Genomic DNA, 16,075 nt, shown 5'->3' with positions numbered 1-16,075 from the left:
ACAGAAGGTCTTCATTGACAGCTGTCACAGCGACTGCAGCAGTTTGGGGCTCAGCAGTGAAGGAGGGACATAGAGGGTTTTTTTCCCTAGAGGGCGGGAAACAGATTTTTTTATATATATATATACATATATTTTTTTTTTAAATTTTTTTTTCCCTAGAGTGAGATGGTTCTTCACAGAAGAACAGATTAAATGCTGATTTCAGTAACACTGAGCAGCTGAAGGCACCTGCCCATGAGAAATATTTCCTAAGCCTGCATTTGGAACTAGACAACACCCTCAACTACAACCCCCTCAAATAATTTCCCCATCCTGATGCTTCTAAATGTGTGTAGCATATGCAAAGGGAGGGGATCAAACAAGCAATTGTGTGGTATGGATGGTTTAAAAGGCAGATTTTAGTTTAAACTTGTTTGCTGTAGTTAAGTGAGTGGAAGTCAAAGCACAGCTTTACTGTTTATTAAATAATTAAGATATAAAAATGTCCCATCACACTCAGTGTTTGGGTGATGCTGCTTTTGGCAGAGCACGATGATGCTGTTGGTTCCTGAGCTTCACTTTGGCTGCACAGAAGCTGCTGTGGGCAGAGCCGTGGCCCCGTGGCAGAGCACGGTCAGGATGCCGTGGCAGCCAGGCTGTGCTGCTCAGCTCTGTCCTCCTTCCTGATGATCTCCAGGTCCTCGCAGTCCTGGTACATTGGCTCCTCCACAAAGTTCCAGACCTCAGGAGACAGTCCCTTCAGCTTTTGCAAGGGAAACCAGTGGACGGAGGTGTCGTTAAAGGTGTCTAGGTACCGAGGGTGTGCGGGAAGCGCCACTTCCTCTGTCCCTTTCAACACCTAAAGAGCATTTGAGGAAAAAGTTATGTATTATGCAGAAGAACTTTTCTGCAAATTTCAGTTAAGAGTTGGTGAAGATGGTGTGATGTTAACCTCAGCCGCTGTGTGTTCTGCAAAGAACGTAGAATGATCCTAAAGCAATTCATTTTTATAGTATAGTGGCCAGAAATAAAAGATTTTTAAAATAACCCCCCCTTTTCTTTCCAGCTGCAATTAATTTATCATTAAGAGGTGCTTTGTAAAAACAATAAGGTTAAAAAACTAGTGGCTCATACCTTTGCTATGTAAGAATAATCTCTCTCCAATACTCTTGACAACAATCTAGAATAACACAAGGTAACCAGTGTTAGACACCACATTCCTGTGAATTTTAGACAACTTTTCTCACCAGGTAGGTGGGATAGGAAAGAGATGGTTGATGACTGCAAAGGGGACAGCAAGTTGAAAGTGAGCAAAACAGGGGAAGGGTTGTCTCAAGCAGTGCAGGAGCAAGGGAAGCAAGGAGGGGAGCTCACTGCTGGAGCAGAGCACCCAAGGGCTGCACGCACCGCTCCTCGATGCCTCGGAAGCTGTTCCCGATGATGACCATTTTGGACAGGGCCCCCGCAGACCAGTTCCTCCACAGCAGGTTGTTGTACAGTGCTTTCCCACAGTGCACCATGTAGAAAAGCGTGGCCGACCCCTCAACGCCGTGTTTCCCCTCCTGTGCGGACACCGGTGCTGCCTGTCCCATCCGAGCCCCCTGGCAGCGGCACGACGGTGCCCGCCACCCCGGATCCGGGGACTCTGGTCCCCGCGGTCCCTCACCTCATTCTCCGGGAGAAGCTGCAGCCCCAGGTGCTCCAGTGCAGCCGCCTCCTGGGCGGTGAACGCGGGGTCGAACAGGGCGCAGCGCTCGGGGGGCACCTGCGGGGATACACGGGCGGCCGTGGGCGGGGAGCGAGGCGGCGGGACCCCCCGGTTCCGGCCCCGTTCCCCCGTGCTCACCCGCAGCTCCTCCAGCAGCAGCAGCAGGAACGCCAGCTGGTGCCGGGCGGCGGGGCAGCCGCTGAACCGGCCCAGCCCGTAGCACACGCAGTGGGCGGGCGGTTCCGCGCAACCGGCCAGCGGGGCCCGCACGGCTCCTGCGGGCACGGACAGACGCGTCAGGCCGGGGGGCGGCCCGGGATCCCCCCCGGCATCCCCCCCCGGCATCCCCCCGACACGCACCGGCGCTCGCCGCCCAGAAGCCGGAGCTCAGCAGGTCGTCCCTGTGGGGGGAGCGCAGCGTCAGCAGGACCGGCAGCCCCGGGGAAAGGGGGAACGCACGAGCCGGGCCCGGACACTCACCGCGCCTCCTGCAGCCGTCGCAGCACCGCGCCGCCCTCCGCCGCCTCCTCGGCCGCCCTGCTCCGCCGGCGCCGCCGCCGCTGCCCGCCCGCCAGGTTCCACCCGCCCGCCGCCGCCATGCGCCGCCCTCCCTCCCGGCCGCCGTAGCGCGGGCGGTCACGTGCCGCGGTCACGGGACCCGCGGGCCGCTTCCCGGAAGCGGCGGCAGGAGCCCGGGCCGGGCGGTCCCGGTGCGGCCGTTCCGCAGGGCCGGTCCCGCTCCCCGCACTCATGGCCCGTCCCGCCGCGCCGGAGCCCTGGTGAGCCCCTTACCCCAGGCCCTCCGGGCGGTGTCACCGGCTCCTCGGGGCTGCGGGGGTCACGCGTGGCCGGGGTCGCGGCCGCGCTGCTGCCCCGTCAAGGCGCGTTCGTCCTTTTGGTGGTGGGGGAGGTTTGTCCCCCGGGGGGGCAGCGCCGGGCTCTGTCAGTCCCGGCGGTCGCTCCGGGAGCGGGGCCGGTCCCAGGGGGATCCGGCCGGAGAGCGGGAGTGGAAAAAAGCTCCTAAATCCTGGCGGTTGTGAACCGAATAAATGCCCGAGTGGGCGATTTCTGAGTGGAACCCCCACCCGTGCTCTGGAGCCCCGGCACGGGCGGCAGCGCAACGAGCAGCAGCTGAACGAACAGCAGCAGGTTGTGGGACCTGTTCGGTCTACGCGTGGTTAATGCTTAATGATAATTATTCCGCGCGCTTGTGATCAGAGAATTTCTCACAGGTCCGTACCTCCCTCCTCGTGTCTTAGCCGCAGTTACAAGATTTATCTTAAACCCACAAAAGCGGCCGAGGGTAATAGTGTGGGACTGTGTTAGTGCTGCTTTCAGGTTTAAACTTGGTGTGATTGTGTGGGAACCACATCTGTCCTCATTGTGATAACTGGTTTATTGCTCTACCTGAAATAACAGAAAAGAGAAGGAGAAGCAGAACAGTTCTCAAACGTTATTTCTGCCAATGCTTTGATTTTTTCTTTTAGGTGGAATTACTTTTTCCTTTACGATGGTTCGAAGGTTAAGGAAGAAGGAGATCCTACGAGTGCCGGGATTTGTTATTTTTATCCTTCTCAGGTAACGTCTGCTTTAGTTTCGGTGCCTGTAAAGGAATATTCACGTTGTGCTGATAATTCCAATTCAGGAATGGTTGGGTTTTCAGGTGGAGCTTTGGATTAATTCTTATGTAGTATTCATAGATGTTTTAGGAAAACTTGTGTGCCTGGAGGCAGCTGGGGAGGGCCCTCACCAGCCCTCACCTCGCTGGGCACGCGGGGGGGACTCTGCACCCTCACTGCTGGTCCTGGTCAGCAGGGTCGTCCAGCAGAGTCCAGGTCTGTTCTGGTGGTGTCTAAATACACACAAGGGATGAAACTGCCCCTAAATAAACTCTGGGCCCTTGTGCTGCGTGAAAGAATGCCATCCAGTTGTTTATTTCCCCAGAAATTTACTTGTGCTACTGCATTGGTTTACAATTGAATTGGATTTATAATTCATTTTTATTTATACTTGAATACAGTCGTGATTTTTTTTTCCGTGTCCTTTTAAAAGTAAAACAAACCAACCTCTCTGTTCCCTGCCATCCCCGCCAGACGCTCACGGAGCAGCAGGAGCTGCTGTGCGGGCAGCTTGCCGGCGTGGTGCGCTGCATGGCCGAGATCTCCGGAGCTCCCCCGAGCCTCATTCGCCTGAGGAAGCTCAAGTTTGCGGTTCTGGTGGACGGTGACTACCTTTGGGTGAGTTTGGGAGGTCTGGGGAAAGTCATGGAGTGAGGGCAGGGAGGGTCTGAGCTACTGTATCAAACAAAGAGGGTTGTGTTTTTCCCAGCCCTGGGCTGCACACAGCGAGACCTGGGGCAAGCTGGGGTGGGAACTTGCGATGCACAACTTGCCGTTGCAAGGGCGCATCAGTTTCGTTCACTGCAGCCTGCAGGCGTGTGCTGCGGCCAGCGCTTCAGCTGTTCGCTGAAAAGCTTTGTGTACCTCGTTTATGTGTCCAGACCCAGTGTGTTGTCTTAAGATGTGCTTGGCAGTGGCTGCAAAGCGTTGAGTTCTGCATCATTATGTGTATCTGTGGGTGACTAGTGATGACTGGAAACAGGATCCTGTGTGCTGCAGTTTATACCAAGGACTTGGTCTCCCTATTTGGCAGCCTGACCATTCTTCTAACTGTCAGTATTCCCCACTGCAGAGCTTTGTCAGTGTCAACAGACATTTAGTGTGTAAAGAGCAGTGTGGGACAGAGTTGTGACAGAAATGCCCCAAACCATCCCCTAGAAACTGGACCAAGACTGGTCAGACCTGTTTAATTGGTTTTGCTGTTCAGGCTCGCTGGGCTCTGGTACTTCTGTTTCTCTCGACAACTCAAACACTAAATGAAGCATCTTCATTGCTGTAAATAACAAGTTAATCTGAATATTTTTATGTACTTAGTTTCAGGAAAATGTTCTCAGCTATTAGAGCACTGACCTAGGTCATCTAATGTGGGAAGGGAGTGTGTCTAAAATGCTGGATTTGTGATATTTATTTATCCTGTCTGTGCCAGGGCTGTTCTGTGAGTATTTTTGCTTTTCCTTTTCATCTGACTTGTGAATCCGGGGGATGTTTGCCTGCCACAGAGCTCCTTGTATGCCCTCGATACTCATCTGAACACAATAAGAGTTGTTCTCACTTGCTGTGGCTGGTTTTGTCAGGAAATGTTCTTCATTCATGGCTTTCTGTATCGCAGGCTCTGGGCTGTGCTGTGGAGCTCCCTGACATCAGCTGCAGGCGCTTTCTGGAGCAGCTGATCAGCCTCTTCGTCTTCTACAATGGACCCGTGCGACCTGCGTACATGGTAATTAGGGGTGGGTGTCTGCTAGTGGTTTCCTAGATGTTTGGTCTAAAGCAGCTTCCTCTCGGTATCATCTTCCTCCTCATCCTCACGAGATTTGTCACGTGTAGCTGCTGCCCCAGCTGGATTGCCTCTGACACCTCTGTGCTGTGATGGCTGTGTGGGTTTTTATTGTCCGCAGGCATTTTCTCAGGAGGAGCTGAGCAAGCAGTGGGACAGGTACATCGAACATATCCAAAACAACACCAGTGACCTCCACAAGATTTTCAATTCTCTCTGGAACCTGGACAAAACCAAGGTAAAAGTCCGTCCTCTGCAGTGTCTGGCTCTAGCGCTGCCTTAGTGTCAGTGCTTTTGTGTTTGATTTGCTGCTTTGAGGGTTTCCCAGGACTTTCTGGCTTAACTTCCTGTGGTTCTCCTGCTCCAGGTGGACCCCCTGCTTCTGCTGAAAGCAGCTCTCATCTTGCAGACTTGCCAGCGGTCCCCCCACGTCTTGGCAGGCTGCATTCTCTACAAGGGCTTGTAAGTAATGAAAGGGTTAATGTGCACATTAAATCTGCCCCTTGCAGGGCTGTGATCTCGGAGCAGGGTCACTGGCTGTGCACACAGGGCTGCTGTTATTGGCAGGAACATTAATGCTCCAGGCAAGGTGACCCCTGTCTGCTGCTGTATTGCACAGAGGGTGAACAGTTATTTGTGTTTATCAGTGGGAGAAACGGAAGCATGAAAAAGATTCAAGGTTTGGGTTTTAATAGTAATCTACTGTCTTTGATATTCAGCAGGATGTGAAGACTGAACTTCTCTTAGGCATTTTAGGTGCAAGTCAGTAAGAAAAAGAAAGTCGTGTGAATGTTATTCTTTCCCCCATTCCCTCTTGCAAAAACAGTGCATGTATGTGTCTCTATGTATTTTTTTTTTGACTGGCTGGTTGGCCAGGACCATTCTCTATACCGATAGGAAGTGTGCATACAAATGAGCCAGAATTTCCCATGAAAAATGTTGGCTTCTTTCAACCAGAGATTAATCTTAGCTGGAGATGCTACAGATGTGGCACTGAGCAGCATCAAGGAAAGCCTCAAAGGCAGCCTTGAAAGGAGGTGGGGGAATCTGAGAATTTCTTGGCAGTAGCGTTCAAGCACCATTTTTCTTTGGCATAAAGTGTTCCTGTAACACCATTTAGGAACATTGGAAATGTGCCACAACATGCGCATCTTTCCAGGTCTGGCAGAGGCAGGCCAGGCGTTTTCAAGGGAACGAGCTCAGAAGGCTGAGTGCGAGTCACTGCAGCACTGGGGCGCCGGCAGTGTGTTGCAGCAGAGTGGATGCTGACTCAAGTCTCGTCCTGTCTCTGCCCATCGCCCACACGTGTGTCTCGCTGCTCTGTCTCGTAGAGATGGTTTTTTTTTTTACTCCAAATGTCATCCAAGTTCTCTGAATTCCAAGTCTTACTACAGCACTACAAAGGGTTTTGTACTTGAGTTAATCTTCTACTTTAGAGTCTTTTGGAGAATCTCCAGAATGTGGATCTCAACAAGACATAAACGGAAAGACTGAGAGCACTTTTGGGAGCCCAGTTTTTCCAAATCTTCCCCAGTGCCCACAGCTCTTCATGGGGCAGCAGGAAGCCTGTATGGATTGGCCTGTCTTAGCTCTTGACTTGGCAAAACCAGATTTGTTGGCCCAAAAGAAATGCCCACAGGTGGTTTTCCTGAGTTTGGAGTGGATTTGACCCTTTTTGGGTCAGAGTGCTGGGCTCTGTGGCTGAGCCTCAGGAAACAACACTGCTCACAGGTGACTTTGTTGTGTCCTTTCAGGATTGTGAGCACCCAGCTGCCGCCACCTCTCACTGCCAAAGTTCTCCTGCAAGGTGATGAGTCTCCACACCAGGTATGTTGCTCAACACGTTCCTGAGTGCAGGTACCCAGCGGTACAGATGCAGCCTGGGAGCTCTGCTCACACCAATCTTACACACACCCTTGCTGCCAAGTACAAATATTTGAAGTAGATCAAGTAAGGTTTCAAGACTTCTGCACTAGAAATTTACCTTTTTTTTTTTTGGTCTTTAAATTACTGAATTCATGAGTTCTCACCTATGTGATGTTTTGATTAGCTTTTTACCCAAGTTTAGGTAGTTAGTGCTAAATATGTAAAATAAATGTCTGAAAGTGACAAATAGGTCAATTTTTGTTTGCATTAAAGCTTGTCAAAAGTATTTATTTACGTGGCTCAAGATCTGTGAACAAGCCATCAAGCTCCAGATACAGATCAGGCCTCTGCTTTTCTCTGGTTGAGTGAACCCAGGGTTTGTGCCCTGAGCAGGCAGTAATGGCAGATGGTGGCATTTGTCCTTGCTTTTGGGTGTATTTTGGTTCTTGCAAAGTCCCCTTGGTTGTGAGGGCTGCCTAAGAAACCAAATCATTGCCCAGCATGGTAAACCAGTCACAGCATTTGCCAAAGTGGCTGGGCTGGGCTCTGCTGCAGCCCCAGGAAGCTGCGGGGGCTGGCAGGGGTTGAGTCACGGCACGGAGCTGATTCTTGGCTTTTCTTTCAGAGCGAGCCTGGAGGTGAGGAGCAGCATGAGCCTGGTGAGCATCCAGCTGCAGAGAACTGGTTGCCAAGTGCACAGGATACGGGCAACACGCTGGGTCATGTTCTGTGCAGCGAGAGCATGAGCTGGTTCTCGGGGATCCATGGCAAAGCACTTGCTGGATGCAGGAGTGCATCCCTGAGGGTGCTGCTGCCACTAGGCAGCACGTGCCAGTGGGTGTTGTGTAGTCAGAACCAGTTCCTTCCTTCAGCTAAACAAAGAAGTTTGCTCTTTTGGGTTTAATTGTCAGTTCTGCAGATTCCCAACGTGCCTGCTTTAATTCCAGTTACCCATGTGCCTACTTGGCCACTGACGGAGCCCTGAAAACAGATGGCCAATGCTTTCTGTCCAAACCTTCAGTCATCGTTTTTAAGCATCAGTTTATAGATATTCTGCCAGGATGGTTAGGAAAAAAACAAACAAAACCTAAGGGAAAATAAAACTGTGTGAGTCATTAAGTGTATGAGGAAGCTGGGAAGGTGCTGCCTAGTGAGCTGTGGGTAGCTGTGGTGACCCAGGATGGTGGCATCATTTCTCCCGCGGAAGCCTGGGTGCTGATGGATCTGGCTTCTGTTCCTTATGCTGACGCATGTTAATTTAATCCTCAAACCCCCATTGCTCTTGCAGATTCTCCGTTGCCGCAGGGTGTTCGTATCATCCCCGTATTCCTAACAGAAGATGAAGTCTCAGTGCTCCGAGACTTTCCAGTGGAGTGGATGTCTAGGTAGGAAATCAATCTGACACATTGAGGGGCTTTTTCAGCAAGGGAGCTAACGCAGGGCACTGTGTTCTCACTGGCTGTCATAACTGTTTTTGCCGATAGACTGTCATTTAGCTATTAGAGCTGCCTGAGATCTTTCAGGCTGGACAGAATTTGTGGTGTCCATCTCTCTGCCATGAAGCAGCCTGAAATAGAACCGTTTCCCAAGAGCTGCTGCGATGTTCTGTTGTTCCTCAGCTCACTGTGCTGCTCTGCACTTTGTGATGTTCTCAGGTGTCCACAGTGCCAGTGGCCCATGTGTTTCACCTGTGCTAGACCTCAGCCCATCCTTTTCTGAGGCAGATGCTCTTTGTAGCAGGCAATAGATTAGCTGTTGAACACTAGTAGTGTCATTAGGTGTCTAATAACAGATCCTATTCAGTAGTTTAACCAACTCATCATCTCTCATTAGGTCACCTGTGTCCCACACAAGCCCCAGTGGAGAGGGGAGTGCTCTCTGCTCCCAGACAGTGCCAGAATCAACAGGCGTTCATGAAAACCAAGCCCTGAATACCATCTCTGTGCAGGAGTGCCCTTGGCCAGCTTCAGGCACAGCTGCAGCAGAAGGTGCTGCGCAGTCAGGCAGCCTCGCAAACACGGGTCCTCCAAAGGGCTTCACCGAGATGGAACCCAGTGCAAAGAATTCTCCAGCTGCAATACCGAGCAGCCCAGACAGCAAAAGCTCAGAGCTCAGTAGCAAAGCGTCATTCCCAGCAGAGAGAGACACGAAGCAGCTGCCGAGCCCTTCCTCACTCCATGCTGCTGAACAAGCTCAAGCAGCAGGTCTGTATCTGAAAGGCTTCTTCTTTCCAAACCCATATGCCCAGGAGCAGAAGAGTCAGAATGTGGGGAAATCTCTTGTGGACATTGATGCTGAGCAACACAGTTCCCCAAGTTACTCTGCAACCAGCAAACAAGCCGAGCAAAGGACTGTAAGTCAAAGCAGCATCTCTGCAGAAAGCAGCGGTGCAGCTGGTGGCGACATGCAGGGTTTGGATTGCACGGGCACTGCAGTGCAGTCAGAGAACACGTGCTGTCCCCAGAGCGGGGACAGTGTCCAGCTGCCTCGGGTGGATGCTCTGGGGGCCCAGGGTGGTGTGGAGTCAGGCAAACACTGCAAACCAGTTAAAATGAGCTTGTACGTTCATTGCATCAAGGGGCTTGTGCTCTCCCTGCTGGCTGAAGATCCCCTCCGAGAGGACCAGCGCTCCGTGGAGGATGTGGTGAGTGGCAAAGCTTCTGCACACCCGCAGATCCCCTCAGTGCTGTGTGTCTGTGGGGGGGATGACAGGGGTTACACTGAAGAGCAAGCATTGCACCGCTGTTCCCATCTCTGCTCACCTGCTCTGTGTTGTGCAAGGCAAAGCCGTTTGGCTCAGGGTTCGTCACCACAACCAAAGCTTCGTGGGTGGTTGTTCACGAACATCGCAGTGAGCCCAAGAGGTGAGAGCATCGTCTCAGAGGCAGCTCCTGTTGCCTGTTGTTGTCTGTCGGTGCCAGCGCCGGAGCAGAACGTGTAGGTGTGACCGTCAGACAGCCCCATGGGCTGCCAAGGGTTTCTGCTGGCTTTGGGATTTGTTGGGAAACCCCGTCAGTTCTGTAGTGCTTTTTGGAAAGCCAGGTTTGTTCTGTTTAACTTCCACTTCGCATGTCACAGCTTCTCACTCAGAAAGCACCAGAGAGATGTGTCTGGCAGCAAGTCCCTGAAGTGATTCCTTTCTCCGTGAAAGTCTGTCTGTCTGCATCCCCAGCCTTCTCACTGACGCTGCTCTTGGCACCTGAGTGAAGCGGGTCACTTGGGTGCTCTCGGTAGGTGTTGCACCAGAACGATCCCAAGTTACCCTGCTGGGATCTGCTTTGTGCAGAGGTTTCCGTGGCAGGTGGTGCCGCTCGCAGGGCTGTGGGGAAGGACGTGGCGGCCCCGGCGCTTCCCAGCGAAGCATCAGGCTGCAGAGCTGCTGCCGGCCGCTGCCGCCGCCCAGGGAGCTGAGTCAAAGCTGCAGAGCCCTGTTCGATGTGCCAGTTGCCATGGGAACAACCTAATTTCTTTAACCATCAGACTGGAAGGTGGAGGAAAGCTCAGACTAAGCCTGCTCCCAGCATTAGCAGAGCTCCAGGTTACTCCTTTTCCTTCCAAGCTCTGGGACTCGGAGGATGTGGCTGTGATCCCCCCATAAGCGAGGGGATGGCAGCTCCGCACAGCACAGGAGGGTTGGCGTGCCCAGGAAAGGGTTACTGCAAAATCGGATGAGGCCATGAGGTGCAGCCGTGGCAGTTTGCACCAGACACAGCAAATCACTCTGTCCCTTTCCTGCTTGTTTCGAACAGGCAGCTGCTCAAAAGCTCCTGCTCTGCCATGTCTTCTTCTATGAGGAGAGAGGAGGCAGGTGGGAACGGATGCTCTGGAGCTGCAGGTCAGCCATGTTGCACTGGTACCTGCAGCTGCTCAAGGTTTCCTCTGGTCGTGGCTCTGCTGTGCTGGGAGCTGGTGTGGTTCCCAACAGCTGCAGCTGGAAACCAACCTCTCCTTTGCTTCGTCTCTGACTTGCAGGAGCATCTGGGGGACATAGGTGGTGTATGAAATGTCTGGTGTGGGACAGCTCTGCTGGTGATACCCTGCGTGTCCTCTTCTGTCACACACCTGGGTAGCACCAGCAGCGTGCCTGGCCTGGTGCAATTTGTCATTCAGCTCATTAAGTCTCCAGATCAGGTGCCCATCAGTGCTGCTTGGCATCTCGGTTGGTTTTCCTTTGTGCGTTGCCCCCGGGCTGACTGAGCCTGTTCCATTCCAGTTCCTCTTTTCCCAAATACGCTGCTTCCCTCTCACATGCTCTTGCTTTGGATCTCAGCAAAGCTGCACTGTCACCCACTGTCACCTAGCGTGGGTTGTGACTGGGATTGGGTTTTTCTGACCACACCCTTCCTCCAGGTGCAGGTGTTTGTTATCTTGTAGAAGACCCTCCCGCGGGGACACCCCAGGAGGAAGCGCGTTTTTGGAGAAAGCAGAGCCAGGCTCTGCTGCTGGCACCATGCTGGATTTGAGGCGGAACCTCAGCTCATCTGTTCCTTTGTTTATCTGTAGATTAAAAATCACCCTCAGCTCTCAGGGATGTCAAAGCTTAGTTAGAATTAATGTTTGTCAAGTGCTTTGAGGCCCCTGAATGACACCAAAGAAGGGTAAAATATGCTCCTTGTGCATCTGAGAGGAGCCGGCAGCACCGATCATCCCTCTGGGAGGACGGTTTCCAACACAGACAGAGCAGGAGGATTTGGCGGCTTTCAGGCTCACTTTCCACCGCGGTTTAGGTCTTATCCCTTCATTTCACTGCATAGAAAAGAAAATCCATTCCATGCCCAGCGGGTGCAAGGGCAGGCTGGGCGCTGCCGTCCTGCTGAACTGAGGTTTGATCCGCTCCACGGTGAGGGGAGCAGACAGGCTGGAGGATTATGGAGATAATCCCAGCACTGCCGGTGGGTCCCTCGGTCCTGCCCGTGCCCTGCCTGCTGCATGGACCCTCAGCATGGCCAGGGCTACTGAAAGTCCAGCTGGGCAAGCAGCTTGGCTTTCACATTAGTGCATTGTTGTGCAAATCACTTGCTCCATGTGGGGCTGGTGTTACCCCACAGGTGAGGCTGTTCCCTTGGCTTTTCTTTTTTCTCTCCGGTGCTGGCCCAGCGCTGCGGTGGCCCAGGGGCTCGAAGCAGAGCAGGGTGCCCGTTAGAAGATTCACTCCTGTGGAGGCTTCTGTGGGAAATGCTACCAGGGGTTAGACCCAGCGCTGGTGTGTAAAGCTGCATCCTGTGCTGTACTGCCTGCCTGGTGTAATAAGGGCTGGTAAGCAAAGGAATGTTCCTTGCTGCTGCTAAAGTCATGGCCAGGATGTGGAAATGAGCCCTGGAGAGTAATGTGTGATGGCAAATCAATTAGTCTCTTGCATTTTCCCAGAATTAATAGTATCAGGGGGTTTAATGGCTTATTTTCAGGTTGGAGTGCTCTTCCCTGAGTGCCAGTCTCACTGACTTGTGACCTTTCCTCCATCCCCAATGTTCCCAGCCATTCCTGGGTGGTAGCCTGGGCAGCACATCACGGAGGGGTCTGGTCCCCTTGTCATCGACATTGGTCACCCCAGCTCCCTGCAGTACCTCCCTGGGAGTCAGGCCCAGCAGGGCTTGAATCTAACAGGTGCCTTTTTTTGCCCTGTCTGCAGTACCACAGCAGTCTGGCTTCTCTGAACGGCCTCGAGGTTCATCTGAGGGAGACTCTGCCCAAGGACTCCTCATCTTCAGCCAAGACAACCTACAGCTTCACTCACTACGACTGTGTTCAGAACGTGCTCACGGGTAAGTCTTCGTCTTCCAGAACAGCAGCCGCTTTGCAGGAGGGAATATGGAGGAGTGGAGGTTTATAGTAACCTTTTATCATGCTTCAGACAACTTCTCAGAAATGTTGCTTGCTGTAACTCTTAGCAGATAACCTGGTTATAAGGCCCTATTGGGGAAGCTTTGTCTTTTGTGAGTTTATAATCTGCTGAGGCTTAGTGATAGCTTTGTTTGGATGGGAGCCAGAGGCCGCTGGGAGATGGAGCAGCTGCCACTGGCACTTTGCTGGTGTTGCTTGGGGTTCTGCTGAGGGCTAATCCTGAGGACAGGACTCAACACCATCTTCAAACCTGCCCTCCTCCCTCCCCAACTTCCTTAGTTCCTGGTGCAATGCCTTTTGTCTCACTGTACGACAAAGTGTTTGTCAGTTGTTTCTGCCTACAAGAAGTAGGATCTGGGAGCAGGTCGTAGCCAGCAGCTCAGTGAGTGCTGCCCTGGATTGGTGGGTGGACCATCGCCACACAGAGACCCCCGTGCATGTATTGATCCCGTTCACTCTAATATTTTTCTGGCAGCCTCACCGGCAGCATCCTGTCTCTCTCCAGCTTAGAAGTGCTTTAGGGGAAGAGAGAAACCCCCGTGATTCTGGGTAACCCAGGTCTTAGGCCCTCTTGTCCCCCCACTAACTAGTGTCACTGGGGTTTGAGGTGTCACCCAGTCTCTGTTCTGTGGGTACCAGGGTCTGTGGGAGTGTCTGCAGCCTGCTCCTGCTCAGCACACAGGGACATGCTCCTCTGCAGCCTGGGCTTGTAACCCACCCCCTGCTCCTGTCCCGCAGCCAACCTGCCCCGCACACCGGGGCCCCTGGACCGGCACTTCCTGAGAGCGGCCGCGCTGATCCACAGCGACTTCGGGCAACTCCCCACCGCCTCCGAGGTCATTGTCAGGTACGGGGTGCTCGGAACCGCTCTCTGGAGCACATGGGAGAGGCAGAACCTCTTTCCTAGGGCTGACTGAGGTTTGGCACGTGGGGGAATCACACTGCTGTCTCTTGCCAAGGGTCAGTTGTGTCACCTTATTCCCTAAAGTTTAGTTGTGGGCTACTTAATCTTGTGCCTGCAGTGTGGTCTGGGTGGTGAGAGGCCAGAATGGCACCAGGGTGAGTGAACTGAAGGCACAACCAAGTTGGGCCACAGCTTTGGATTAAGATATAACGCTAGAATATTGCCAGTTCTTGGCGCCATAAGGTTCTAAGACACAGTTTTAAATATAGCTGTTCCTAATAAATTTGTGTCTCGGCTGGGAGCCAAAGGCACCCAGAATTGGCAACCTAGATTTTGTTTTCTTGCACGGCGTGTTGGGTTGGGAACACACTGTGATGTGCATGGCAAACTCCATTGTAATGCGCCAGGCGAGATGGTCTTATCGCAGCCACGGTGACGCTGGCCCGGAGCTGCAGCGCCGCTCCTGAGCTGCTCATGTGAGTTTGCAGAGATTCTGCTCGCCTGGCCCTGCGTGTTTGTCCAAAACATGATGAAATAAAGATGCTTCTGGGAATTACAGTGTTTCACTTCCCTGACGCAGCTTGCCAAGGTAATGTGAATCACACGCTCCAGTGCTGGAGAACTCCTTGTTTAGCGTTAGTTTGACTGGCTCCTTAAATTCTCTACCGGCCAAGCTGGCGGATTTTGTGTTGCCCCCAAAAAAGCAACTCCACGTGTGAATCAGACTGAGTAGCAAGATGACTAAAACTGCTTTCTTTTATGGCGAGTTGTCACAGAAGGGTGTCAGCAAACATGTCAGTCGCTGCTTTACTCTGTCGAGGAGGAGCGCGGAGTCCTTTGCTTTGCTCCCTACCAGCCTTCTCCCAGGTAAACCCTGAGTGGTGGCTTCTCATCAGCAACTTGAGCTTCTGTGGTTACACTATCTGACTGTTCATCACATGTGTCCTAGGGGATGAGGCATATGATGCTTTCTCTTTTAGGATGCCCAGATCCTTGAGAAGGGGGGGTCTGTTTCCTTGTGGCCTCTGGCAACACACTGCGGGGTTTCGGTGCCTATTTTAGCTCTGGGTTCCCTTGCTCTGCTGAGAGAGACCTAAAATTCCCTCTCAATAGCTGAGAGTCTAGTGCCACCAGTATCCCAGTGCCCAGCTTGGTGAGCTGAAGGGGATCCTGCCCAAAGCTGTGAATCCTGACCGCTGCCTTCTCTCCTGCCCTGCCAGGAACGCCTCCACGGCCGTGTACGCCTGCCGGAACCCAGTCCAGGAAACCTACTTCCAGCAGCTGGGCACTCCGCTCCGCAACTCGGGCGTCCCCAACCCCCATGACAGTGCCTTCAGCCTGCCCAGCAAGGCCAAGCAAAAGCTGCTGAAGCACGGAGTGAACCTGCTTTGAACCCATGCGTCTGAGCCTGTGCTGAGCGTTCATCTCCAATACGTAAAATCTCAAAGGTGTTTACTCGGTGGGAGGCAGGAGGTTCTGTGCTACGTCTGCGGGTTCTCAGCCTCCCTTGGCCTGGGGAACAGGCTCTGTTCCTGCAGCTCGTGCTCTGCCAGTGCAGGTTGGTGTTGGTGTTGGCTCTTACCAAAGGCTGCAGATAGAAAATTGCTGGTGGGCTGCTTGGTTTACATTGACTCTGGGACTATTTGTGGTTCTCTGCTGCAGGCAGAGGCTCCTGGGGTGCCTTGACCTGAAGTCAAACCTCTTCTTGCCCTAAGCTACACAGACAGCGGGCTGCTGAGCAGTGCTGACTTTGAGATGTCAGACGCTGCATCTGCCGGGAGTCCTGTGCCTTCACTTGCCCTGGTCAGACTTGGGCTTTATTTATATCTCTTAATCTATAGAAATGATCCCCTGCCATGATGTAATGCCTTACCTTGATTAACAGCTTGTTCTCAGCCTAACTGGAATAGAATAAGTGCTGCAAAACTCATAATCCTCCTACAGGAGCTGTCAGGGGGTCTGATACTATCGCTGCATCAGGGAGGTCCTTGTTCCCCCACAGCTGCCTTCCTGATGGCCTCTCACTGGGGCCGTGGTGATGGTGACGGTGATGAAGGCTCTACACCCCCTGCCTGTGCCTCAGCCTCCTGCTCCCTCTTGCACAAGGACCTTGTTTCACCTCCTAACTCTTGCTACTGTCTGTTCTGTTGACAAAAGGCAAGTGGGAGCCCCTTGAGCTACCAGGACCAAAGTGGGTTTGCAGCCCCTCGACAGCTACTCTCTGTGCTGGGGCTTTCAAGGCCTGTTGCTGTTACAGACACACACATCACCATGACGATGACAATAAACGAGTCTCCAAGACTCATCCAAGTGCAATGTGTCAGCAGCCAGAGTCCCCTTACTGCCTGATTGTTGTGTTTGTGATTCCTGGCGCGAGGGTTTGG

At 52.8% G+C, this 16,075-nt stretch overlaps 2 protein-coding genes across 7 annotated transcripts; one reads left to right on the top strand and one right to left on the bottom strand.

The window, feature by feature from the left end:
* Positions 1-444: 444 nt before the first annotated feature.
* SRRD (SRR1 domain containing) lies at positions 445-2,316 on the bottom strand. 3 transcript variants are annotated; one of them, XM_082066376.1, is made up of 7 exons: positions 2,168-2,310; positions 2,048-2,088; positions 1,826-1,962; positions 1,646-1,744; positions 1,387-1,541; positions 1,114-1,159; positions 445-742 (listed from the first exon to the last, which is right to left on the bottom strand). In XM_082066376.1, exons 1-7 carry the CDS (start codon positions 2,284-2,286, stop codon positions 614-616), a joined length of 726 nt encoding a protein of 241 aa, XP_081922502.1. In that variant the 5' UTR covers positions 2,287-2,310; the 3' UTR covers positions 445-613. The 3 variants fall into 3 exon arrangements, with proteins under 3 accessions (XP_081922502.1, XP_081922501.1, XP_081922503.1); XM_082066375.1 differs by having other exon boundaries at positions 445-838; positions 2,168-2,302; XM_082066377.1 differs by having other exon boundaries at positions 606-742; positions 1,387-1,744; positions 2,168-2,316.
* A 39-nt stretch (positions 2,317-2,355) lies between these two features.
* On the top strand, positions 2,356-16,007 carry HPS4 (HPS4 biogenesis of lysosomal organelles complex 3 subunit 2). Of its 4 annotated transcripts, XM_082066365.1 has the most exons (14): positions 2,356-2,466; positions 3,175-3,265; positions 3,781-3,924; positions 4,916-5,023; positions 5,202-5,318; positions 5,448-5,542; positions 6,835-6,907; positions 7,572-7,605; positions 8,235-8,331; positions 8,780-9,590; positions 12,576-12,708; positions 13,526-13,634; positions 14,468-14,558; positions 14,912-16,007. In XM_082066365.1, the coding sequence occupies exons 1-14, from the start codon at positions 2,438-2,440 to the stop codon at positions 15,014-15,016; spliced, it is 2,037 nt and encodes a 678-aa protein (XP_081922491.1). In that variant the 5' UTR covers positions 2,356-2,437; the 3' UTR covers positions 15,017-16,007. The 4 variants fall into 4 exon arrangements, with proteins under 4 accessions (XP_081922491.1, XP_081922494.1, XP_081922492.1 ...); XM_082066368.1 differs by lacking the exon at positions 14,468-14,558; XM_082066366.1 differs by lacking the exons at positions 2,356-2,466; positions 14,468-14,558 and adding an exon at positions 2,849-2,919.
* Positions 16,008-16,075: the final 68 nt, after the last annotated feature.

The sequence above is a fragment of the Streptopelia decaocto genome (assembly GCF_964273445.1).
Source record: "Streptopelia decaocto genome assembly, chromosome: 15".
NCBI lineage: Eukaryota > Metazoa > Chordata > Aves > Columbiformes > Columbidae > Streptopelia > Streptopelia decaocto.
The sequence above is the reverse complement of the archived record's forward strand: the minus strand, read 5'-3'. Positions and strand labels throughout refer to the sequence as shown.